Source organism: Camelus ferus, chromosome 11 (genome assembly GCF_009834535.1).
Source record: "Camelus ferus isolate YT-003-E chromosome 11, BCGSAC_Cfer_1.0, whole genome shotgun sequence".
NCBI classification, from domain to species: Eukaryota; Metazoa; Chordata; class Mammalia; order Artiodactyla; family Camelidae; genus Camelus; species Camelus ferus.
Genome location: NC_045706.1, coordinates 29,438,592 through 29,465,968, shown reverse-complemented (window position 1 = coordinate 29,465,968; position 27,377 = coordinate 29,438,592). Strand labels below are relative to the sequence as shown.

Here is a 27,377-nt window from a genome sequence, read left to right as displayed (position 1 = left end):
TCCATCCCCACAGCAGCTACAGCTGGTTCCAGTCTCCATACCGGCTGTAACTCAGCCCCCCACTTTCCCCGCCCATCGCCTGATTGTGTGCACTCTGCTCACCTTCTCAGCCTCCCCTGTGCCCGACCGCTGGTCCTGCGGCTGCCTCACCCTTCGGTGACTCTGGCTTCCCAAACCCTAACTCCCCTGGATGTGCTTGCCCTTCTCGGCTTCTGCCCCTCTTGTTCCGGGCCCTGGGCCGCTGCCATCATCCCCCCTGGGTTTCCTCTTCCCTGGTTTGAGTCTCTGACACTCTCCTGACTTCGTACCCAAGTTGCTCATGCTGCTGGTCTGACCCTCCTTGTCTTAGTTCTGCTTAAGAACAACATGATCCATTAGCATTTTCCACTTCTCCTGCCATAGTCCGCTGACGTCTTCACCTCTTCATCAATGTTCTCATTCCTTTTTTATTTTCTGTGAAGAGACTCTTTCCTTCTAAGAGTCTCCTTTGTTTTGTCGGGGAGCCCTGGGGCAGTTCTCCAAACATTTGGTATTTTTTCTTCCTCTTGGGAGCCCATTTACCTTGGCTGCTCTCTCTTTCTGACATATCCTTTGATAAACTGCACCGGGACCTAGGTCCCTTTAGGAATATCAATGCAGGCTGAGTTTCAAATGCTTGTGGCCAGGCCGTCTGGCCTCCGGAGTGCATTTTTTCATTGAGAACTTTCTCATCTTGCAAATTACAAATACTACTACTCTGACAGCACCACGCATATAAGAGGCACTCACATCACTGCCTCTGAGTTTTGGAAAATGATCTCTGAGGTTGGTATCTCCCAGGGCTGCAGAAAAGACAAGGAAGTTGCCCAAAAATGACTCCCTGAAAATTCAGAGGAGGTGAACACCCAAAGGGGGCAGAAGGAAGTTAAAAAGGTGACCCCCTGAAAGTAGAGAAAGAGGATGGTATGGAGGAGTAGCTAAATCACCAGCCACCCTGCATTATTACGAAATATCTGAACTTTAAGGAAGATGCCAAGCTCAAAAGGAATCCAAGCAAAAATTAAGTTGGGGAGTGGGGCGGGGTGGGGGAGGAGGTAATCTAAAACAGGAGTCAGAAAGCCATGCAGCTTAAAAATAACCAGCGTGACCATTCAACACCTCAACTACATCAACAACCGTAGAACAAAGAAGAAAGCAAAGGGCACTGAGGGCAGGAGAAAAACTCGGAAATACCTGTGACAGGTTTGCACTGGGTGCTTTATTAAGCGTCTCCGGTTTTTCTAAGTCTGCCTTTAACTCTGTTTGGCAGAGGTTGAGATCTTTTTCTAGGTTAGTCTGGTTCAAGAAAGAAAAGACGGGAAAGAGTGCTTTAGTTAGGAGGAAAGGCAGGCAGAATGGACGGTTACGTTTGAAAAAATGAGTCTGTTCAGTGTCACACGTTAATAAGGCAAAGATGGCAAGACTAAAACACAGAGCTTACTCGAGATGAGTTAGAGACAGGAGAACAGAATGCAGCATTAGGCGTAAATGTAAATCCCGAGGTAATCAGCGCTCCAAAACACTACGCTACTTGCTAAAGACAGGAACTGCAAGTCCTGCAAACACCTACCTTTAAGGAAATACCTATTTTCTCTCTTTTCAGAGCATGGTGACGCTGGCAAACATACTATGTCAGAGGACTAAGTAATTGCTTTAAACACCTCTCTACATATTAGTGTAAGTCTTAGAGACTTTGTTAAACTGTTTCATCACCAAGCCAAAAAATAAGTTACAATCAAGTTAAAAAAAAAAGGGATTTAAGAAAATAAAAGAAAAAACCCCACAACACACTCACACTAGCCAGGCCAGAGCGCGCGCGCACACACACACAGAGCCCACGGGAGGAGGCACAGAGGAATTACCTTTCTATCCTCTCTAGGAAGGATAGAGCAGTCTCCAGGAGTATAATCCCATATCTTTTTGGGAGGCTGACGGGAAGCAGAGGAGGAAATGAAGAAATGAGCATAAAGACATAGAGACAAACATGGAGACTCGCTCAAACAAGGAGGGGCAACACTGGGAGAACTGTCCCAACACGGAAAAGTGAACTAAAAACAGAAGGAGCGGGCGCCCTGCCTCCTGAGACCACCTGGGGACCCCACGGAACTCGGGGGCTGGAAATGCCAAGTGGGGAGTTTGTTCCATGTCTGTGTCTCGAGAGTCAATCGTCGTTGGATTTTAAATATCGAAAACTTTGAAAGGAACAAAGGACGAAAAGAGTATGAGTGCCAATTTGAACAAAAAGGGAAACACTTAAATCCCTCATTGTTCTTTTCCAACCAAGATCGACCCTGAGATCCTATGTCTTTGAAGCAGTCTTCCCTGCCATCAAATTCATTCGTGTTCCTAAATGTGTGGATCTGGAAATCTGACCAATGGAGGGCAAATGGAGGTAAATGTGCTTTCTGTGGTTCTTGACAATGAAATCCATGTACAAAATGGGTGTTAAGTACTGTGCTGAGTAACCAGACAATCTCATAAATTAAAACCATCTCCTTTTCCAGTTTACTAGACTTGGGTAGCACTGCGAGTGGTAGCACTTCTACCTCCCTCAGAGGACAGAGTTTATATTTTGAATTTAAATACTGACCTGTAAGGTTATTTTTGTTTTTTCTCCTTTAACTCTTCATGTTAGAGCTGCATCCCCAAGGTGGAAATCTGCCCGGAGTTGTAAGTTTAATGAGGGGAGGATTCAGAAAGTAGGATGTCTGGAAGCTACAAGCCACTCCTAACCCTGAACCTTTCTCCCACCGAGTAAACTTTTCTCTCCCTACTTAGACTTGAAATTTCTTACACAATGACCTCCAGGAAGATGAGACCATTAATAACTCCTACAATCTTGTGCAAATTTCATCATCGCTAACTCTATGGAAGCATTCAAATTGGTTTTACATTTTGCCTTGAGCTTATTTACAGAAATCACATCAGTTTCTATAAAAATTAGGGCAGGGAAAGAAGAAAAAGCTGACACCCAGGCCCTTTATAATGAATTTACAAATGACAAGTAATCTGATTTAGGGTGCCTGTGTGTCACCACTGACATCAACAGGTCAGTGATGGGATCTCTGTATACACACATTCTGCAATTTGTAAAGTGAGTGCCATTAACAATATTCACTCATTTTTAAGTGCTTAATACACTTGGAATGTTCATCTGGGGAAGAAGACTTTTTAAAGTCACTGACAGTACCCCCATTCATTTCTTTATTTACTGCAAAAAAAAAAAAAAAAAAAACAGTGCTTACAAATTGAATTGTTTTAAATAATCTTCCCCTAAATGGTCCACGGAGTCTTGAATTATTTGATATTCTGCAACAACTTGTTGGACCAAAAAGGTATTACTGTCAGGAGCTTGCTGAAACTTCAGCTTCTTTTGTGTGCCTTTTAGTAAAGGGGCCAAGGAAGAAGGGAGTGCAGGGTAAACGCCTTCAGCTCAGGCAGTCTTTCCTCCCTGGGGGGAAGCAGGGCCTGGGTGGGTGTGGAATAAAAAAGAAAAATGATGATCCACATGATTTGATAGTTTTCATTTCATTCTGCTTCTGAATGACTAGAAAATCTTCCAAAACAACTTCCACGGTTTAAATGCCTTTTCTTTGTGTCTCTTGCTCTTTTGTGGCCCAGAGTTGACTGGGGTAGGAGAGAAGTGAAGAGAAGAAAACATTTCTCCCCACTACACCTTCCCAAACCCTGGAAATAATATCCAGTCATCAACTTGGTTCAACTATATGATAAGCCCACCCTTAGGACGCCTTGGACCATAAGGACCCGTCCATCAAAACGCTCTTCCTCAGGGTACGGGCACTTGACTTAGTCATTTTGGCAAGTCTTCAAAAGCCCCATCTAGTCCCATTTAAGGACTCTAAGGTCTATGCAAGAAATACTCTGTGGTCAGATAAAATGACATTTTAGAAAAGCATCTCTAAGTCTTTAAATAATTAAGAGGCAGTTAGGACAACAGGACAGGAGTACAAATGATAGGAAGGTCCCAATACACAATGGACTGGTTCTCAACATTTGTCTGGATTGGCTGTGTGGTGCTCACACCACAGTTTCCAGTAGAGACACTGTCATTTACTGAACTATTCACAGAGCCTATTTAAGTATGCTGTGACTGAAATACTGTCTATTGCTAACAAAAATATAAGTATTTACAAATGACAGATTTAGTAAAAAACAAATCAATCACAACTAATTAGAAAAAAATGGCTTTGTAACCTTTCCTAAAAGTCAGTATTTCAGTAAAACTTGGTTATTTGGCACATTAGACAGCTAGAAATTTGTGAATTCTGAAAAGGACTTCAAAAATCAGTGGCATGAACTCCTTATTATATATAATTTAAAACTAACTGCTTTTGCTTTTCCTGATGAAAGTATGGCATTATTGTTGCGTCCACCAATCATGGTCCTTTTGGGGGTGTGGGAGGGGCCTACATTTCAAAAGATCCGTGAGATAACTGAGTAGGTTTTAAGAAAAAGAAAAAGGGTTAGGATGCTGTTAAACATTTGCATGTGGAAAAGACTGCCTGAGGTAGGCTTCACTGATATCTGAATGGTGGGCAGCAGAGGAAGAAGGGAGAGAGAGAAGTGAGGTGTGTACCAAAGCTTTGGGGAGGGGAGGAGACGGTGCACTTTGGGTTAGACATGTTCCTCTCCACTGGTCACTAGGTGGCGCTGTTCACCCATGACTGCTTAGCTGCTATTAGGGGACAGTGTCTGGGAGGGGACAAGGTGGGAGGAATGCCTGTTCCTACAAGCAAGGTGTTTGCAAGTTAGGTGCTCCTAACTCAGAAGATGCCTGAACAGTCAAACAAAGCTCAGCATCACTAAATCAAATCAGCAATTCCAGAGCACCTGCTGTCTTTGTTTTAAAAAATATACTAGGGAAAGAAAAAAATACTAGGGAATTGGACATCTTACTGAACTATAAAGTTAATTGCTATCTGCAAATAAAACTATCGTTCTAAATCACAGTGATTCGAATGCTGGATTCAATGCTTAAAGTCTCATAAAAAATGTCCTAGTTTTATATACTTACTGCCACCACCTGTAAATTCTTTCTGTGGCTGTCGTAATTAAGACTTTAAAGTAACTGAAGTTTTAAAGTCAGTTTCCAGTCATCTCCAGTGGAAAAATGAGCTCAGTTCTTCCTTCTGTTTGATATTCATTTGGGTGCAGGGCCAAGAAAATTCTCTTTTAAGTGCCAAAAATCAATTTGTACCAAAGTCAACTCAGACACATCACAGGGAAGCTATAGGATAGTAGGGTGAACACTAAGTTTGCTAGCATTGCTAGCTCCCAGTTCTAATTTTGAGAAATAGTACCTTACCTAACAGAAATCATTCCCTAAAAGTCACCTGTGATGGGGTGGCATCCGCAGATCACATCTGCACAGAGAAGCCCTTTTTGGCTTGCTGTGGCACTTCCCTTGCATATGTGCTTTTACAATTTCTACTTAAAGCAGTGACAATGCTGGTCCTTCTCAGTGTGCACTGTGTTTTCCTGCTTGTCTTCAGGACAAGACTTTGGTCAAGGAACTGAATCAATGGCTGAAATAATGCAATCCACAAGGTGTGTGATATTTGTTGCTACTGGTAGGAGGTCCTAGACAAGTAATGATTTTGCTGTGTCTCCCTGGGATCTTCTAGCCAAGAAATACTTTCCAGAGCTCACTGTCCGATCTTGGGGAAGCAAAGCAATGGAAAGCTTACAGGCCGTAGTGAGACTAGACAGTCCCACCACTGACAGCCAGTAAGGCTGCTCCCCACGGCCTGAGTTCCTTACAAATAGATCTAATTCTTTAGCAGCAACAATGCATCAAGAGCATTATTTAAAAAGGTGTCTATAACCGCTGAAGCTATTAAACTTACCGGTTTCCCAAACTCCAATTCCGAAAAGAATTTATACCAAGGTTCATTCTTTAAATCTATCTCTTCTGGGCTTATATCCCGACTCTATAGGGTTGGTGATAGGGAAATGGAAGAGAGAGAAGGATAACATTATGCAGAGATTACATAGGAACCGGCCAGTAGAGATGCAGTGGTTTCCAGAAATGTACAGCACCTGCACTCAACAGCAGCAATCATCCATTTTTTCTTTTTTAAACTGACAATAGCAAAATCAGGGAGCTAACACAGGCGGGAAAGGATGTGTTTATGAAAACAGGCACACTGAGGTAGGGAGCAGGGCATGAATCATTCTCGGTTCCCAGGCAGAGGGACTGCAGATGGAGAACACTACTGCTGTCACAACAAATCTGAATACGGGCGTAACAGTATTCCTCAGTAATTGTCGGGGCGGTGGGAGAAGAGAGAGCCCTTATTTCCTCTTTACAAAGAGCTATTAGTTACCACCAAATAACCTGGCGAACACACCAAACATTGAGACATCCATGCCAGATAAGTAGAGCGAACACTTCTTATGGGCTAGTACAGTTTTAGTACTTATTTGCAAGTCTGCCTTAAGGCTTTCAAAATAAACAGCAAATAGTGACGCTTTTATAAAAGCCAGTTTGTTAATACTGCATCTTTAATGGCACACGAGTAGGTGAGAAACCATGTCCCACACACAGTATAGTGAAAGATGATGTAAGTAAAAACAGAAGACACAAGTGAAAAAACATTTTAAACAAGCATCTGTGGGGGATGAATACAGACAGAATATACTTTGAGTTCTAAGAAATAAATGTTAAAGAACTGGGGAAAAAAAAACAAAGTGAGGGAAAAGCTGGACAAGACAGATAACAGAACAACAGGGGAAAAAAACTTCTGGGTTATATTACAAAAATAAGTTAGATTTCTCATTTTATATAACTCTTAAGAGGTGGTTCACAGACTGATAATTTGATTCCATGGGATTTCATGTTTCATCAAATATTTAGGAGGTTCTGGTACCTTGCTCTTTGGAAGAGCATGTGTTTCTGGAAATAGTTGGAAAATGAACGCCTAGAAAGCAAATCAGCTTTCCCCTTCACAAACTGGAGATACGTTCATGTCAGACAAAAGTGCTAGCTTAATTCATATGTGTATATACATTTCAGAAAAACTTGATAATCACAAAAGAGAGAGATGGTGATATTCTGACAACTATATGAAATAGAAAATGTACATTTTCCACAGAGGTGGAAAACATCATACAGAAACTTCAGGCCCTCAAGGCTACAACACAAGAGGAAGGAAACTGTGGCTGCATCTCCAAGTGACTCCCCCACAAAGCAGCTCCTCCAGGTGTGTTTTTCTGAACATTCAGTTAACAGGCCTTTAGTAGCTCGTTGAAATGGCTGCAAATTTTCTAGGTGACCTTTACCAATCTCTTCTAAAACCCCTATAAAAATCTTTACCATTATTTCTACTTTTGCTTTAAACAGAGGGAGACCTGGCAGAGAATCTTTCTTTCACTGAAATTAACTGGATAGAAGTTAGCTGAAATCAAAGGGAAATATATATGGAAACAGAGTCTGTCCTCTTGCATCCAGAGTAAAACCTCCTCCAATTGTCTTGAGGGATGCAGGGCTTAAGTCCTGAAGGGGAATCCGTGTTCCTTTTCAGTGGATTCTGTAATTACGTAACGTAATGGATTCTAAGTGGCTTCTGTGTTTATTGAGTGAAATGAGGTACAACAGTTACAAGGAGGGGCAGTGTAGACACTGGGACCCCCTGGATCCTTACATGATGGGGTTTCAGGAAACCCATTTCATGTTAATTATTTTATTTTATATTTGTGTGTGTGTGTGGGGGGATAATTAGGTTTATTTATTTATTTTTAATGGAGGGACTAGGATTGAACCCAAAACCTCATGCATGCTAAGCACACGCTCTACCACTGAGCTACACCCTACCTCCCGCTCATGTTTATTATTTTAAAAGACTATTTATAAACTGCTCTCTGGGAATAGGTTTTTTTTCATTAAAAAACTAAAATAAAATGTTCCAACTCTTTTAGGAAACTGCCTAAATATTTTGGTACTCAGTCCAGAAGGAATTAACCCATTTTATTATCAGTTTGTTTGCAGATTGTTTTACTGCTGAGATTAATACTGTGCTGAGAATTGAATGAGGAGATATGCCACCAGCTTGGGCCCAGAGCAGCTGGCCTCAGCGCTTTGAGTTGCTCAGAGAGAAAGTTAAAGGGGCAACGCCACACAGCACTCACACTGTGTTTGATTCTGCCATTTATAACTCCGCCATAGGTCCAATTATGGAGCGGGCAAACAGAAAACATCCTTCTGGGTGCAGAAAAGGCTCTTTCTACTGGCATGGCAGAGCAGATTCCACAAGGCCAGGCTAAGTTCCCTGCTCCCAGAGGCTATTTCTCCCAGCTTGGCAACATCCTTAGAAAGAACAGGTGACTCATGAGGGAAATACCTGATTGTCCCCAAGGACAGTCTTGCTGCTTGGACAGGAGCCAGAGACTAGCTTCAAATTTTAATTAAATAATCTGAATGTGGTACGTTCATTTACACAACACTTTATAATGTTCACAGTTCTTTTACCCACATTATCACATGGGATCTGCTCACTCCACACTTCAGTTTGGTTGGCAGGCCAGATAACAACTATTTCACAGATGAAAACATTGTGGTTCGGAAAGGTTACGTGATGCCCTAAAACATAAGGCAGAGTCGGAATGTGACCTCAGAACTCAGGTCTTCCGACTCCCAGTCCAGTGTCTTTACCATCTCTCAGTCCCCATGAGAAGCCGGCAGGCCCACTAAGTTTGCGGGTGATGCCAAGCTAAAGCAGGGGCGAGTGACAAATTTGAGAAGTCAGGAAGGAACTCAAGGTGACTGGCTCGGGCGGAGACCGAGTTGGGTAAGTCCCCTTGTCTTACGCTTCCAAATATATACCTGTAATTACTATTTTAATGTCCTTCCTTCCCACTACACCCTGGGGGAGCAGGGACCCCAGCATCTAAGCCAGGGCTTAGCACATAAACATTACTCTATACAGCTGACCCTTGAACAACACAGGGATTAGGGGTGCACACAGTTGAAAATCCCATAGTTGGCCCTCTGTAGTCATGGTTTCTCTCTATCCAGGGATTCAACCAACTGCGGATCATGTCGCACTGTAGTATTTAATAATGAAAAAAAAAAAATCTGCAGGTAAGTGGACCACGCAGTTCAAACCTGTGTTGTTCAAGGGTCAATTGTATATATTTGTTGAAGTGAGCTGAAATTCAGCTCTGTAAGGGACTCTGGAGAAAAGTAAAAGAAACACAGCCTGAAAAAAAGCTATTTCGGACAAAGCAGGGACTGACCAATAGCTCCCCTCTCCCAAGGCCAGGAGAGAAGGACATGGACTCATACTCTGATAAGAGGGGCACCAAACAGCTGTGAAGAAATTCATCTGAGTTTGCCGAACAGCTGAACAGGTCACCAAGGCTGTGACTCTCCTGGGGGGATCTGAAGGTAGCATAGCGCTTGTCTGGGATGCTGTGACTTCACCCCGGGGACAAGACGAGCTCTAAGGCATCAACCCTTCAACCCTTCTGGCAAACAACAGGTACATGTGCCTGGGAGGTCACAATTTAAACCGCCAGGCTTAAGCAGACACGAGCACTTCCAGCTGGAAAAGAAAACTGGTGGTGGGGAGTGGGTTTTTTCCCCCCCTAAAAGGAGATGTGCATTTCTGAGAGCAAATTTAGATTCTACGTCTGTCTCTAGTTGGTATACTTAGTTACAGTTAACACAACAAAAACGTGTGTGAGTGTGTGTGCGCACGTGTGTGTGTGTGTGGTGGCTGGGGAAAAGAGGTTCCTCAAATTCTGGCAAACCAGAGACTTTTGGAGGTTTGTAAAAACAATATAAACAATCCCAAGGATGATGCTACAGACGGTACTGTGACCACTGTGGTATCAATGAGAAAAACAAAACGAGGTTGTTTTTTTCCCCCTAGTTTTGAACAGTAGTCAAATTATTAGGACCCAAGGAAAGGAGGAGGGAACAAAGGAGAAATTAAGGGCCAAGCCTTCCATGAAAGCAATGACCATCTACGAACAATAATATTGCCAAGATGAAAGCACCCAAAGGACTGCAGGGTCTCTAAAATCAATGAAGTGTCTTGACATGGGACGGTGTGTCCATGGCCTATTCAAGTGTCAGGAATATACTCAAAGGGCGGGACTTTCTTTCCAGGAACACCTGTGTGGAAGGTGACCTTCCGTGTCTGTGTCTGCAACCTTCTAACAGAGAGAGAACCTCCACCAAAGGGTGGAGCCAGAGGCGAACTTCTCTGCTCCCCTCAGAACTTTCTGCTTAAAATAACTGTGGTGCACAGGAAATGCAGCAGAATGACAACCCCGAAGCATTTTTGTGAACTGGTGAACCTTTATCCCTTTGTGCTTCTAAAGATGTCACCTCTGTATTTTAGTAAAAGTCAAATCAATTATTCTTTAAAGATATGTAGAGCAAAAGAGGTGGGGGGGGCATGCAGGGAATAGTTTGAACCCTCATTTCCGAGGCCTAATTATTCTGTACTCGTGCCACCGGTAACAGCATCTTAACAAGAGCCAGTCCCCAGCACGGTCATTCCGACCTGCTGGCACGGCTGGGGGCTGCACTGTTTACGGAGCTGTGGAGGATCCTCTTAACCACGGTCAGAATTCTCAAACCAACTTTTTCTAATGAAGGGTGAATAAAAGGAAGCGTGATCGGCAGACATGAAGCTACTCAGGCTGTGAAAATCCTTCCCTGCTTTAGCAGGGCGGCCCACCAGGCTCCTACAGGCCATCCCCGCTGTAGTTGTTTGGAGCTGTGAACTCGCGTAGGGAACCATAAACCAGATTGGATATGAAATTCGTCCTATTACATTTGTCAGAAGAGGCAGGTTTTAACAGCCCGGGGCTTTCTTCCCCCCCAGTCACATCATCATACTAATTATTTGGCTTTTGATGATGTACTAGTAGCTTCCACAAGTTTATGCAAATAAGGCGTCCCTTTAAAAAAAAAAAAACAACAAAACCCTGACTGTAGTCCAGTTAGTAACAAGCCTGATAAATGAATGGTTAGACGTTTTAAAAAAGACAGTGGCAAAATCAATCTTTACATTAGAAAACAATTTTTTAAATTAGTGAAAACCACGCACAGAAACAGCAGCAAAGCCACAAGGAGAGGGTTCTTTCCGAGCAGACTCTCGGGGCTTATTTTGTGAATACCTGCAAAAATGAAAAGGGTAAAAATACTTCATTTTTTCATTGTCTTCTAAACAAAGCAAGTCTATCTCAAGGGAGAAAGAATGAAATCCAAGTGCACAATGAATCCGGATTAAAGAACACAGGCAGGGTGAGACAAAAGAACTTCAGTGTGCACATTACCATCTTTTCGTTGGTCAGAACGGAGGACTTGCCCGGCTGATATTCGTAAATGCTTTTGGGCTCTGCCCGGTATTTTCTTGTATCCACTTTCTTATCTGGGGGCTCCCAGTCGTTTCTGTAGAAAGAAAATCCTATTAGCGCTATATTCATGAAAATTGGCATCCGACAGGTCTGACTTCAGCTGACGGTAGTCTAATCAAGGAAGTTTTGTATCTGAGGCACAAAATTGGACTCAGCGCGCAGCATTTAGTTGTGCTAGTTTCCTTCTTAAAACAATCAGTTAGATCTCTGCTTCACAAAAGGTCTGCAGAGTCCTGAGCTCAAAACCAGGCACCAGGCAGCAGAGGGAAGAGAGAGAGAAGAGGGGAAGCAGCAGCCGGAGCAAAGCTTGCTCTGGAGAAATCTTTCACCTTGCTCTGCTCTCAGGAGCTTATCATTCCCCAAACATGCCTGTACTTCCACTCACGCTAGTGCCCGAGAGAGAACGCAGGTCCCGGAGCCCGTCAGCTGGGGCTCCAGCCCCTGCGACAGCACTTGCGAACTAGGTGATCTGGGCCGAGCACTTCATCTCACTACCTCAGTTTCCTCATCCGAAAAATGGGGGTGTTGTCAGGATTAAAAGAAGCAGGATGTCTCAGCATGTAAGTCACTTAGCAGAGCACCAGGCCCAGAGTAACCACTCAGTCAGTGTTATTTGCTATTATAACCATGTTCCTTCCTATTCCATACCCCACCCCAGTAATCACCAAAACTGCAGCCTTTGGCACAAAGACTTAACCTGATCCAGGGATGTGTTTCAGAGGATACATGAATCCTCGGAGGTTGTCTGCAAATTTTTTTATGCATGCACATAACTGCACTTTGCACTCTGATTATGTTCAGCTTTTCCTGCAAGGCTGTACACTTTTTGAAGGCAGGGACAATGACTGAGATATGTTTAAGTTTCTCCATGGCATCTGGTTCAATCTGCAAGCAGAATGCATCCAGTAGGAGATTGATGAATGCACTCAGAAGGATTTATGGGTGTACCCAGCCTTCCTTCCAAGTTAATTATCAAACGCCTCACGCAGATGTCACTTACATACATGTGGGATTTTAAGAACAGAATTTCATTTGTCTAGGAAGATGGAAAATGTATGAAGGTATAAAATTGACTGTGTATTAAAGGGAAAAGTAAATAATAGTCTGGCCAGAGCCTTTTTTTTGTTCAGCAGTGGTGGAACACAGAGCTGTAAGATGCTTGGGACCCTGGTTCAGAGGGCACAGGAAGTTGTTTCAGAGGCATAAGACTCAATGAAAGAAAACTGGGTCATCTGGTGCGGTCATTAAGAGATGAATAATGTCATCATGACAAACAGTCCAAGCCTTATGTTTTGATAACGTGTTGCCTAAGTAAATAGATATTTAAATGTGGCTTCATTTTAAAATGATATTCTCTGCTACAGGCCACGAACATGCACAAAGAGTATAAAAACACATGACAAATCTTACAGCTAAGATTTCTCTCGTGAAAAGGTAAAAAGTGATGGTAATTATCATCATTTAAGCTCAGACTATGAGCCAGGCACTACTAGAAATGTTATGTGCATTATCTTGTTTTATCCTTGAAACATCCCTACAAACATAAAATGTATCCCCATTTTACAGATGAGGACACTGAGAGTCAGAAAAAATAAGTCACTTCTAATAAGTAACAGAGCAGGGATTCAAAATCAGGTGAGCTTGACTCCTGGCTTCAGGGCTGCCTGACCCAGCAGAGTGGTGTACTTCACGGTAGTCTGTGGATGAGAGCACTTACCTCTCTGGGCTTGATTTTAGCGAAGAAGAGCGGGTCGGGAGGGGAAGTGTGGCCGACCTCTTAACTACCTTCTCACCATCAATGTAGTTCATCTCACTTTTTGAGCGAGGCACAGAAACGGGAGATTTTGCTGGAGAAGGAAAAGGGGTGCAAAAGACTTTTAAAACGGATGAAAACTGAAAACAGGGAGATGGCTTCCCTCATTCACCACCCTCCCTTCCTCCCCTGCAACCAAGAAATTCTCGGTCACTTACTGTCTTCAGAAAAGGAATATCGAGGAGAGTACAGATCTGAATCATCATCTAGTGAACAAAACAAAACATAATCAGGAGACATTCAGTTACGGTAAGAGAACCAGGTGACACGTCCCCCGCTTCCCCCGTCCTGCACCGGCATCCAGCCACACCAGGGAGCCCAGCGGACAGAGGAGGAGCCAAGCACCGGAAGCTGCCCCACGGCAGCCCACCGTTCAGAGCTGGATTTGGAGAGCCCACCCAATCAGACAGCCCTGTAGTTCACAACATCTGCTCCTGTCCCCAGCATGGGGACAAATAGCCAAAGATCCTCTCAAGAGAAATTCCACAAGCAAAGCTGGACCCCGGCCTGGCTGAGTGGGAAACAGGGGCCGAGAGGGATGCTTGGGTGCTCACACTGTCTCTGGTCCACCATGCCGAGCTCCAGAGCCCCCAGGCCTGCTGCTGGATGGGATGGGGAGGCCCGGAGGTGTGGGTTCCAGCTCCCCTGCTCAGCTGGGACCTGTTTTATATGCTAAGGTTCCACATACAATATCATTTAGCAAAGAGGTACTGCAGCTAAGAAAACAGTTTGAGAAAGCCCTCATAATCCTTTGTTTTGATTTCACCTTATTCTGGTTCCTCACACAGCTGTTGTTCCTTGGAACACCGCACATCCACGGCCGCTGTGGTTATATGGTTTGCTCTGCAAAGATGCTGCTTGGGTAAGTGTCTAAATTGTGACTCTGGAACAAATCAAACTCACATGGGCTTCTGTGGTGTGAGCTGGTTCTCCAAGGGCGCAGCACACGTCCCTACACAAGCTGAACACCAGGGCACTAAGACTTGCAAACCCAAGTCCAGAGCTGAACCCTTTACAGAAGTACCTGCGTTGAACTAAAAATGAGACCACAGGTGTGCTCACGGGAACAGATTTTTCAACTGGGACCATTCTGGAAACACAGCATATTTAGTGACTACAACCACGATGATCCCTCTGAAGTGTTTCTCCAACAGGAGTTAGGGCTGAAACAGTCAGCCTTCTCCGTTTTCTAATAGCTCACTAACCTGAATTCAGAATTAACGAATGCAAAAATCAAGACTCAACTCCTTGGCTTAAAATTGATAACAACTTTGATAAAGCATATGGACTAACCTGCAAAGACAAGTCAAAGAATCCGATGTAGCAGGTTGATGGCTAAGTGTCAATCAAGTCCTTGTCTCCATGCAAACCATTTTAAGATTCAGAGCAGAAAAGGCCAGAATATTTTATAAAATGTAAATAAAGCTTACATTGCTGTTATTTTGAGTAGCATTCAAAAACAACCTCTCTATCACCCCTTCTACCTCCTCTCCTCTCCCCATTTTATCTGTCCCGGGTCTCCCCAGTGCCAGTAACAGAAAGGCTTCAGGTACCTAGCTATCTTTTCTCCTCCTTCCCTCTTTTTGCTTTTAATATTGACTAATTCTTATCCTTAAGTAGAACATGGCTTAAAGTTCTTCTACCAATACAGCCAAGTCTTGCCCTGTTATCAACTGAATATGGAAGCCTATTTATGTTAACTTTTGAGAACAGCGCAGAAGAGATAAATGGGATCCAGAAACATACATTTGAGTACCGTTCTGAAGAATTTTGTGTTGCCTGTTTTTTTTTTTAATAGAACTTCTGATGATAAAATGCCACAGCATCAAAGAAACTAAAAATCACCTTTGATTGCAGAGATTTGATTGGAAAAATGGTGCCTGTCAAATGAAAAATTAGCTTAGTTAGGAACCAGTGTAGGTACTGCTTAAAATCCAGCCTACCGTTTTAGCTCAAAATCCTGTATCTCTCTGAATCATGGAGAAATTACAGCCTATCAGCAGATGGTAAAATGAGGGTTAATTTATAACGATTACCTGGTTCTGGAGATGAGCAAAGATTTCATGGCGGAAAAATGGCTTTTAAATATTCAATGATTTTTTAAAAAAAATCTCAGTTCTTTAAATTTTTTTTGCTGCTCCCTAGAGCCTTCTAATATGGAATTCTACAAGACTTGTTAGAAGAAAATGAGAAATAGTTCTTCTGAGATGGAAAAAACCAGCATGGCTTGGGGAGTTAATTTGTGTATTTTGGAAGTTAGAAGAAAAGATGGGGGGGGTAGGTGAAGGCAACAGAGAAGTCTGAATGACTGAATGTTCTTAAAGCTACTTCTTATCTGGTGTGGGTGGAAAAAGAAAGCTCCCCCATCCCAGGCTAGCACAGGGCAAGGGGGTCTCTATGAACAAGCTTTTCATTTTTCCCAGTGTCCAGGGGATCCGAGTCTGACACATGGATTTCAGTTCATCGACTTTCAAGTGGGCAAGCTGAAGTTGCACAGACTCATCTGAACATCAGCAGCTAGGACAAGTTCCAGGGGATGTGTAATTGATTCTGTTAATTTTTAATGTTTGTCTTGCAAACTTAATGGAAGCGAATTTTACCTACGCTTATGAGTAAAAATAATAGCCGCTCTCATTATTAAGTGCCCAATAGTAAGCAGTAACTTACTAATATTACCTCACTTAATTCTTGCAAAAACTCCTGGAGGTATGTAAATATCTCATTGCAGAGACAAGGAAATTGGGGCCCAGGGAGGTTAAGCCGCACAGGGAGAAAGACAAAGCAGGAATGGATTCCAGGTCTTTCCGACCCCACGTCCCCATGCTGCCCACAGCCCTGTGACAGGGATGGACGGACTCCAGACTCACATGCCCGATCCTGCAGAATGGCAGCTACTCCATTATAATCAGAAGAGGCAGGGGAGGGTGTTATTCTGAAACTCCAGTCACGCACTGCAGTGTCGGCCAGGCTGACTTCTAGCCCTCCAAGACTTTGCTCTATTTTTCTGCATCACCTCCTCCCTGGTGACATGTAAGCCAGTTTTCTGAGTTACGCCACCACACTTCAAGCTCTCCTCCTGGTCTTCTCCAGGGGGACGGGGAAAGTTGAGTCAGTCTTGCTACATCTTTCACTTGCTGCTCCCTGTACCTTCTCCTGGCAGGCTAAGTCTACCCTGGGGCACGTGGGGGTGCTGCTGGAAATGCCACTGAATGGGAAACTGGGTGTAAGGCTCACCTTCTGCATTTCTATACGCCAGAACTAGCCAAACTGGGTAGGTGCATATTTCGTCATAGTTAAGACACACTGAATGAAATGTTTCTCAGTTTATGAACACGGACATTGTCTATGCATGAAATCCAGCTTTCACTATTTCTCCAAGAGCTCTTTCAGAGAACGCCCCAGTGGACTCAGCAGAGCCGGGATCTTGTGATTCCTGCTCGCGGTGGAGCCACATGCTGCTGACTGTGCCCCTCAGAGCCCCAAGCAGCAAACTTCAAACCTCGGCAGCAACACTCAGAATTTCCTGTGCCAGTGACTTCCAGGAAGCTCTAACACTAAGCAGCATTTACTCGGGGTGAACAACTCACTTCTGGGCCCTGAAGACCCCTGCTGGGCTCTGGTGTTTACATGCCAATGATTGCCCTCCAGGCTTTGACAATCTGTTCTTGGAGGCTCCATTTGGGGACAGCTACTCTCCCAAAACTGCCAGGAGGCACATAATTGTCTTTCCAACCACAGCGACTTTAAATGAACTTCTTTTCTAAAAAAGACTTCTGGGGAGGCTTTTTTTTTTTAGAATTTATAATAATCTTAAAGACACTGAAGAAAGTACTGCTTGAGAATGGTTGTTCTGTAAAAAGTGTGTAATTGACCACAATGGGATGATGGGCAAAAAGCAAGATTTGCATAATACTGGCCTATATTAATTGAGTTTCAATTTTATGCACTTGTGAGGCCTTTAAACTTAAAATTATTTTTCTAATATCAGTGGCTCATTTTTAACATAATCTTTTCCCACTGCTCAAATTAATTCCTTCTCCTGCTTTACCCCACACACTTAGAGAAAGGTGTTAAGACAGACTCACATACCCACCCCACAAACAAAAATGTTCAAAGAGAAAGAGACATATGCAGAGGCAGGTATAGCATCTGGGTGGGACTGGAAAGAAATAATAAGAAAAAGGGAAAGTGGGGCAAGATGGTCAGAAATAGTCCAGGAGCTTGAGGGAAGAGCCCCAACACTGTCTATGTTCCGGGTAGAGGCAGTCAAATTCTAAATAATGAAAAAAAGACCCCTACAGGGCATAGCATAGCTCCAGAAGACAAACTGAGAAAAAACCAGAATCTGTTCTCTGTGTCTGAGAGTCTGTTTTGTAATTAGTTCATTTGTCTTTTTTAAAACTGACGTATAGTTAGTTACAATGTGTCAATCTCTGGTTTCATAGGTGTACACATCTATCAAAATTAATCAAATTGTACATCTGAAATATGTGCAGTTTACTGTACAGAAATTATACCACAATAAAGTTGTTCTTAAAAAAACAGGATCTAAAGGAGCACAGAGAATGAGGTGGAGCAGGACAGGAGTGAAAGGAGTGGAAGCGTGGTTAGACCAAGGGCTGGAACGACTCACCGTCCTCACCTCCGGGGCGTTCCTCCCTTGAAGGACAGAAAGGGTCTAACTGCTACTCTCTCTCAACTATCTCGCGCCAAAGACTTCTGTGCGTGCTAGGCTGGGCAGCCCTCGTTGGGGGAGCAAAGGTGACTGCTTGCGAGCACTAAGCCCCTCCTCTGGGCAGTACCCGCTGGAACTTGGGCAGGAGGCACAGATCCCTGCCAGGCATCTCCACAATAGAACTATCTGCTTGAACTTGAGCAAAATAAGGCTATTCTTAGAAATCCTGGAAGGCCAGTAGAGGATTATTTTAACTCAAATATGGATGTGCCTGGGAAAATTAGCCTCCTAAATCCTTGCCTTAGTGTATCCTCACCTAGCAATAGGGAAAAAGCTCAACAAGACAGACCACTATGACGTGATATGTCACCACAACCACATCACAAGGATGACTTGAGGTGGCGTCTTGAGTCACTTCACCAGGAGGTGGCAGTGGCCACCAAAAGCCTACAGCAGTGGAGGAGACATCGAAAAACAAGGGGGAAAGCTGGTCTCTGGAATCTCACCTCTGGCTGATATGATAGCCCATTACCCTGACATGGCCAAATGGGTTCTAATGTCTGAAGACTCACCCCAGCAGCCCCTCCACGGTCTGGGTGCAGTGGTGGTTGGGGCTGGCTCTGGTCCCCATCAACATCCCCTCTCCCGCCCCCGACAATCAAAAAGATCTAGTGGCAGATGCTGGGCAAGGACATGTGCCTTTAAGAGAGAGACAAGTAGCTTTGGGTCAGGAAGGAAGGATGGACAGGAGAGAGTGAGTCAAGTGAAAGTTTAAAAGAAAAAGAAAGCAAAACTCATCTGCTTAGCCTTATTTGAAAGTTCCTCCCAAAGGATTTCTGGTAAATTATTTTTATTTTTGATAAGATTTCTAATGATCCGGGTATACAGTGCAATTGCAAGAAGACTCCTGAATTCATTCTACTTTTCCCAAATTTCCTCCCAACTGCCCCCTGAAATAAAGAGTAATCAGACATAACACTGCTTCTGTCCCAGAGTGGTCTCAAATATTATAAAATGATTAGCCGTGTGGGAATTAAAACATGGTAATTCTATAACCTATTATGGAAAATAACCTCATATACATATACATATATATAAAACTGGATCACTTTGCTGCACACCTGAAATATTACAAGTCAACTATACTTCAATTAAAAAAAAAAAGATGATAATTCTATTTCTCTTTTGAAAGTCTGGCCAGAAGTTTACTTTTTTGCTGTAGCTGTGGTGGTGGGTGGGGAAGGTTGCTAAACTGACATAAGCAAACTTTCACATAGTCCTTCACTACTTGGAGAATCAGCTTTGAGACACTTAGAAATGTCTCTTTTATACTCATAATCAACTAGGATTTTGACAGAGGCAGCAGCCTTTAAGCTAGGTTTTTTTTTTTTTAACATTTTTTATTGATTTATAATCATTTTACAATGTGTCAAATTCCAGTGTTCAGCACAATTTTTCAGTCATTCATGGACATATACACACTCATTGTCACATTTTTTTCTCTGTGAGTTATCATAACATTTTGTGTATATTTCCTAAGCTAGGTTTTGATAGGTTTAGTGCAAATAATTCCAGTTTCAAATTCTGAGTCCAAACAAAACAAAACAAAAACCCAGCAGCAACAACAGTCCCCTCCCCTCCGGGGAGCAGGCTCCAGAATGAGAGCTCACATTTCTCAGCAAAGCTGTCTATTTTTTAAAGCTAATTAAAACCTATGGGCAGTCTGCTAATCTGTCTTTAACACCTTTCTTTGAAAGAAAGAAATCTTTCCCATGTTCAGAGGGGTGTGCGGTACCAAGGACAGGGCTGAGGAGGCCCGGCCGGAACTCACAGACATCAGAACCACAAGCCAGAGAATCTCTTATTGCTTTAAAAAAGTAAAATGAAAATAACGATTCTTTAAAGCGATCTAGTTCAAACATTTCATTCGTTAGTAAAAAGCCTTCATCTAACTGAACACATCTGTGGTCTACGTCTAGATCTGTCATCCAGGCAGGCGCGGGGGTGAGATGGAACCCACACTATTTTTAAAAAATCTCCAGGGAAGAAGACTTCTTAGAAACTTGAGTTGAAGTCTAGTCATCTTGGCTATTATGAATCTTTTATATCCAATCTATTTTTTCCCCTTTTTATCTTTTAAGATGATTTCTTCCTTTTTGGTCTTTGAAAAATAAAAACAGTAAGGTCTGCTTCCTGAATTGTAGGCGAAAAGTGATCATGTCATCCCTTACTGTCTGTGCCTCAAAGCAAAATAACCCCCATGCCTCCTGGGCCTGACTTGACGTGGACCATGAAGCAGATGTCGGCAGCAGCCCGGGTTGCTAGGTATGGCAGCTGATGACACACACGGCAGCTCTGGGTGTGAGGCCGGAAGATGAACCCTGTCTTCAGACCAACAGCCCGGCTGACTGGACGCTGCTGGCGTGGCCTGTGACAAGCCTAAGGCATTCTTCCAGTCCAATGGGAGTCACTGTCTTGTGCCACAGGACTCCTCCAGGTGCCCCTCCTCTGCCCAGGTCTACGGGATTCTATGCCTTCAGGCATGCTGTGTGCATGTCATCTTCCCTAGAAAGGAACCCTACCGTATGAGTAGGGTGGGTTCTCAGAGCCAAATAAAGCACAAATCAAAAACTGCATTCAATCAAAATTACCCTACGGGGGAGGGTTCAGCTCAGTAGTAGAGCACGTGCTTAACATGCACAAGGTCCTGGGTTCAATCTCCAGTAACTTCATTAAAAATAAATAAATAAATAAATAAATAAATAAATAACCTAATTACTTCCTCTCCCCCACCAAAAAAAGTGTTTAATCATATTTTAAAAATTACCCTAAAAAAGTTTTCTCACTCATCCAGATCAGTTATTTTTTAAGCAACGTGTTTGGCTGGAATCAGCACCCCCAAGATAAAAAGACCAGGTTATTCCACACGAGACAGAGTCTTGCTGGAAGTAAGGAGGTCACTGATCAAAATTAAATCACCAGCTTTTAATTTTTTAAGTATGGGTTTGTTTGGTAGACTTTTTTATTCAAAATAGGCCTCAGCCATGAAAGGACTGGAAACCACGGACTGGCATCACAGGGAGACCAAAAATGGAATATGGTATCTTAACTAAAACTGTATCTAACGCACCCCAGCCTGTCATATATGTTAAGTGATCAAAGTTTGGTGAATGATTGAATGGACGACTCGACTGACGATGAGAAGGGCTGGGTGAGCTGGTTGCTGAGCTGATTAGAACAGAGAAGCACCAGGGAGGGGGCAGCACTGGGCTTCACCCCGAGAAAAGAACTCCGGTTCTGCGGTCCAAAGCCTTCACTCAGCAACATTCCCCAGACAGGTACTGAGGACCTACTGTGTGCCAGCAAGGTTTTCTGCAGCCTTCTGGACACTTGCTCTTGCAAATGCCACCATACTGGACGTAGTACAATGAAGTAGCCTTGTCTGATTCCCTGCCTGACATGAACTTCAGAGAACACATCGTTCTCACGGCTCCATCCTCCGTTCCAAGAACAGTGTCTGACGCAAGTACTCAATATTACTTGAATGACTGAAGCTCAGAGCACTCACCATCTCAGCCTGGAAGAGCATTTAATGAATTCCCTCCTGCATACTCACTCCCCTGCCCCCCACCCTGCTCTCCTCTTTCTGAGCCACTCATCTACGCATCAGACAATCCCGGGGACTCGAACAGTTCTCAGGATGTTGCTCTTCACTCACCTTTTAGAGCCTTCTTCAACACCTAGACTTTTTCACCCAGAAAAGAATATAAGTGTGGCCACCCTCCCCGAGCAGGTCCAAATTCCTAGCCAGCTTGTTCATGAAATCGTTTCTAGCTTGGCCAAACCCCTTATTTTCAAGGGATATCATCTCCCACCATGACTGAATCCTATGCCTGGATACCTCTTCGGGAATTCTCTACCAAGGAGATACACCTGGAGATATACCCACGACAAGAAGGGCCTTGTGGAGAGTTAGTTGCATGTGTAAGAACCAGGTAATTTTTCTCCTGTTGATGCTGGCATGTCTACCTCCTGCCCATCAGCCACAATGACTCAGCTTCCCTGAGTCACTGCCCAGCCACCAGCCTCATGTGACCACCCCAAACACAAAGCCCTGGGTAGCTGGGTACAGGCAGTTGTCCCCAGAGCCCCACATGTGCAAAGCATTATAACTAAGCCACACTGGTTTCCCCATTAATCACGTAAACTCCAAAGGACTGGGACTAAATTACCATCTGGATAGACTCCAGTTACACAGTCAGCGAGGAGCAGGAGGACACCACAAACACGAGGTTAGAGGGAAGCAAACGATGGGGAGACAGCTCTCAGCCACCACAAGAAACCCCACAGTGAAAAACCCAAAGTAGCAGCACTGGCACAAAGAGGCACATGATTTTCCTTCAATTACCTTCAGATTTAGGACTAGGAGTAGATGCAGGAAACTGGTAGGTAGGAGTGTAAGGATTGTCCTCTGTAGCAGAGAAAAGCAATGGAATTTTGAAACTATCCACCATGAAGTGGAGGAACTGGCAAGTCTCCAACTGACTCTTTCAAATGGCTGATTACCTATTTTAGTGTTATTAAAGCACACGGCATCACACTTAAAAAGATTAATGAATTAGAAAGGACTTAAGTTATTTTAACACGGCACATCATGCAAATGAGTGAAATAAAACATCCAGCAACCAAAAATGACTATAAAAACAAAAATCTAAAAGCCAAATCTTATTCCTATAATGGCACTATGAGAATTAATTTAAGGCTAGGACAACGGATACACCGTCTAAGTTTATGGTACCTTCAGAATTTTGCTGGATTTCAGGAAGTTCAGGGAATTTGTACGTAGGGAAATAAGGGTTTTCTTCAGGAGTGTCTAGGCAGAGGAGCAGGTTTGAGAGAGAGAATAGAGGAAGACACAAACGGAGAGCATGAACCAATAGGAATCCACACACAAGTCAGGCTCCTTGAATTCTGGAACATACTAAGCTTCACCATGATATGAGAGAAATTCAAACCGCTTTGAAAAATCCAGTCCTTTTGCCTGAGTTACTGAGACACGTCTAAAGAGACGGTATCATTTTATTCCCCCTCAGACAAAGAATTTCATACACTGAATCTCCAGTAAGCAAGAGGCATTTAGCACAAAGCTTCAAGTTTTCACCTTTCAGAGGCAAAAAATATTAAGTATATAACAAATCGTGTGCAAAGCAAACACGATCATAAACTGATTTTTTAAAAATCAAAGCTTGTGCTGTAGACATTAGAATCAGGGCAAATAAGTAGATTCTTAATTTTTCAAATACCTCTGCCTACCATCAGGGAGGCAGTTTTGCTTTGAATCTGTAACTTAGGTTGAGTTAACAGCTACAACGTATGAGAGGTCCAATGCTGCGTGAGGGGCAGTTACATACTTTGCAAATATGCACCTGCATCTCAGCAATTGAGCCACCAACGCTGGGTCTAAGGGCGAGAGACACAAATTGCTGGAGGAAATGAACATTGGTTTTAGGAAGTGACCAGTGGAACTGATACCATCTGATCAGAGACCCAGCATTTACCACCACCACGTGACTGAGCTCATCTGCTCCCCAAATAGTAAATTTACTCTTGGCTCAGAAACACTAAATACTGAGCATCTCAGTATTTAGAATCAGTTTGAAGAGGGGCACCTCCGGGTGCATTCTGAACACTGCAGGAGCTAATTAACAGTGATGTTTGCTGGCATCCGCAGCTCATCAGAGACTGGTTATCTGTGGCTTAAGCCAACACTGACCAGGACAGGACACTTCTCCTTTGCCTTCATGTGTCATCTGTGCCAGGCGGCCAGACTGGATTTGGCCACATGGAAGGACAGGATGCCCTGCCCGCAGGAGGAGTGGTATCCTTCCCACAGTGCAGCTGCATCTCTGCCCATCAGCTGACTGGCAGCACAGGCAGATGGGAGCTGTTGAAGTCGCAAATTGCCCGAGCACTGGCGTGGGGTTCTCCCACCATGCTGGGTCCCCTGCTGACAGCCCAGTGGGCCCCCGATTTGGAAGCACTGCTCTCCCAGCTTGAGCAGGCTTTGGTGTGTCAGCTCTCGACTGGCTCTCAGGGCTACTAACGAGTGCTGGCTCCCAGCTGGGGAAGATTATCTTTCATATTAACACTGCCATACAGGGGCACCTTGCAGCCTACTTCACAAGGCAGAATTTGCTCTCATTTGGACCCTACAACATCCCTCAGAGAAGGGGAGAGGGACAAACACAGACAGAGGTACATGCTTGGCCCAAGGTCACATGAGTATTTGGGGGACTGAATCCAGATGAGGACAGTTCTTAACTCTCAGCTCACGCCTTCTCAACTCGCTCTGCCTACAAGGCAGTTATGGGCTGACACTGGGAGGTGTACCTAAAGCCAGAAGCAGGTGGGAGTCGAAGCTGCTCGCATCCTGGCAGGTAGATGCTGCAGAGCGCGGGCAGAGTGCTGGGCCCAGCCTGCTGCATCCCCAACATCTGGGACAGAGGAGCTGGGAGCTGATCTCAACTCCCACACGTGAGGCAGGTGCCCAGGTACTCCCATCCCCCTCTGCTCTGAAGGCTTATGGCTGGGCTCAGGCAGGCCAGTGCCTAGTGAGGTCAAGCTGCAGGGCCCCAACTTCTGGCATCCTAGCAAAGTGAGTTTAGGTCCTCACCACAGTACTCAACACACAGGCACAGTACAGCTTCTATAAATGAAAATCAATACCTCTGTTCAGTTTGTGGATCTGTTTAAACATGGTCTTGTACCAGTCTTTTGATCTCTCAGTGTTCTGAAGAAAAACAAAGACAAAGAATAAGATAAAATGGAAATCTTGGCACATTTCAGAACTTCTGTGATTACAAAACTCAAAATGAGAAGTGACAGCACATCAAGTCAAACCTCACGGAGCTCTGTGCATCTTTGTGATCCTACATTTAAGCCTTTTCTTTTAAATGCAAAACTTTTGAGAAAGAACAGGCAAACCAAGGGATTCAGACCCGAATCTGCAAAGTCATATTTGGCCAAAAGGATGCATATTTTTAAAACACTGGACAAGGATCCACCTGGAGTGTGTCCATTCTTAGGTAATTTTTAAAGTTTTCATTTTTAGAATCTCTCTCCATATATAGATGACTAAACTGAAGTAAAGGCTCCTAGAAACCTAACAGACAAAGAACACTTGCTCATCAGGCCACATCCTCACCCATTTCACGTTATTCTGTAGAGGTGTACCTAAGCCACCTTGCAGGGGCCAGATTTAGAACGCATACGTTAAAACGTAACCCATTCAATGCCAGAGAGTTTTTTATCTTAACCACAAAGCTGGGCTTTTTTTTTTTTTTAATATAAAAATAAAACAAGGTAGGGGACCAATACGTAGTTAGATCAGATATTTTTCACTCCCATTTTACAGATGAGAAAATGTGACTTAGAAAGTCCAAGTGAATGGACTAAGGTCAGAGAGCTGATGAGAAGGTGAGTGAGAGGGCTGCCCCACACGAGGGCTAGAGGAAAGGGTCTGGGAGTCTGACAGACTACTCCGTCACCCACACGTTGTGCAATCCTGGGCAAGTAATCCCTCCCAAGTCCCCGTTTCCTCATCTATTCCTCATCCTTGTAGGGCGAATGACGTTTAAATGAGAACGCAACAGCAAGGGGTTGCTGCAATCATTATTAGTAATAATTCCTTCTACTTATTGTCATCATTATTATAATACTTATCATCCCTTAGGATCAGACAACTGCCCTTTTGAGGTTTAGCCCACTGCTATTTCTATCAGCCTCCCCCAAAAGGGACATAAAAACCTGTCCTTTGGTAAAGGGAAATCACAGAGCAACACTGCAGCCAGTGTTCTTCTGGGCTCGTGAAGAAGGATGGGATTCATCCTAATCCAGTCTCAAAGTCAGGCTTCCCTGGGATTCCAGGGCCTGCAGGAGCCTGGCAGGCCTGTTCAGTCGGGAGGGCTGGGGCAGGGCTGCCGTGAGACCAACTCTGTTCTGAGGTCTTGCAGGCTGAATCCATTCAGTGGGTCCCTTAGAGTTTCCTGGACTGCGGTGGGCTTGGAGGCTGGCGCCCAGCTCTTGGAGGCTGGCGCCCAGCTCTTGGAGGCTCTGTGGGGCCTTAGCTGCTTGGAGGCTAGATGGTGGTGAGGACCCTCTGCACGAGGTCTCTGCTACCCACGGAGGAGCTCCCATGGACTCAGGGTGTACACCTGTCACCAGCTTAAGATGAAGCCCAAGAAGCATTGCCAGGTCAAGATTCGTACCCGGAGGGGGATGCCCACTTCATCCATGGACACATCGCTCAGGTCCTGAGCGCTCTTAGCCGCCCGCCTGCTGTCATCCTTTGCCTTCCTCTCAGGAGCCCTGCCCGGGGAGCTAGGCTTTTCCTGAGTCGGTGCCAAGTCCTGCTCCCCCACTCTTCTTTCCGAGACAGGATCTGGAAAAGAAAAGCGATTGTTAGCTAAAGCTCTTCTGGTGGCTCCAAAACAAATCCCCCACAGACAATCCAGCTAAAAGTGTGTCTGCCAGTTCTCAACTGGAAGGAACTGTGCTTAGAGCAGGGTCAGCAAATGATGGCCCGGCCCTAGTTTTTGTAAATAAAGTTTTATTAGAACACAACCACACTGCTCATTTATGCATTATTTGTAGCTGCTTTCGACCTACAATGGTAGAGCTGAGCAGCTGTGACAGAAACTGTACGATCTGTAAAGTCTAAAATACCTACCATCTGGCCCTTCTAAAAAACCGTGTGGACAGTGTGGGAGGTGCCCTACAGAGGTCTGTACTTGGTGCCCTAGACGTCCACGTGGTTCTGACTGTTCTACAAAGTCAGGGAGCAGGTAAACCACAAGAAGGTGGCCAAACACTACTTGAAAGTCCTTGTTTCATCTTGGGGAAGTCATTTAACTTTTCCGTGCCTCTGTTTTCTCATCCAAAAATGGGGATAACACTTCACTGGCCAGCTCCCAGTGATGGTGTGAGGACCCAGCAAGATAACATATGCCAAAGTGCTCACAAAGCTGTAAACTGCTAAGCGCACATCAGAGCTCATCTGATTCAGGAGCGGAAGCTACAGCGCGCTCATACACCACGTGCAGTCCACAGATTATAAAATTACTTCGTATCTCCTGTTATTCCAAGGCACATCATTTATATATGGGAGGCATTTCCTAAGCAACACCCAGGTGCTATGCATTTACACATGCTGGGGACACAGGGGTGAACCTTTCCGAGCCCGGCCTTTGAGGAGCTGCCGTCTAGTGGGCAGAAGGAGCAAAAGAACCAGCAGGGAGAATGGAGGTGACCGGGGCTGACAGAGGAGTCTGCGTTCTCCTCAGCTGAGCAACTGGGGTTCAGGGCCCACCTCTCAGAGGAGAAGTCAGACAGGCGATCAGGAAGTGAAGGGTGTTTCTGGCGGAGGGACCAGCATAAGCACATGCGAGGGGGCCTCTGAACCACTCTGAGCTTATTATTCGC

General features: G+C 44.3%; 1 protein-coding gene across 50 annotated transcripts in view; it reads right to left on the bottom strand.

The window, feature by feature from the left end:
• Positions 1–27,377, bottom strand: part of SORBS1 (sorbin and SH3 domain containing 1) — a 208,338-nt gene that overhangs the window by 45,465 nt on the left and 135,496 nt on the right. For 25 of the 50 annotated variants that reach the window (XM_032491233.1, XM_032491239.1, XM_032491236.1 and 22 more), the window contains 10 exons: positions 26,165–26,337; positions 24,624–24,687; positions 22,696–22,770; positions 22,306–22,368; positions 13,381–13,428; positions 13,127–13,256; positions 11,329–11,443; positions 5,886–5,969; positions 1,881–1,946; positions 1,213–1,314 (listed from right to left, as the gene is read on the bottom strand). In XM_032491233.1, the coding sequence (XP_032347124.1) occupies positions 1,213–1,314; positions 1,881–1,946; positions 5,886–5,969; positions 11,329–11,443; positions 13,127–13,256; positions 13,381–13,428; positions 22,306–22,368; positions 22,696–22,770; positions 24,624–24,687; positions 26,165–26,337 (920 nt within the window). The remainder of the gene's footprint in view (positions 1–1,212; positions 1,315–1,880; positions 1,947–5,885; positions 5,970–11,328; positions 11,444–13,126; positions 13,257–13,380; positions 13,429–22,305; positions 22,369–22,695; positions 22,771–24,623; positions 24,688–26,164; positions 26,338–27,377) is intronic. The other 25 variants (XM_032491259.1, XM_032491261.1, XM_032491266.1 and 22 more) reach the window with 11 other exon arrangements.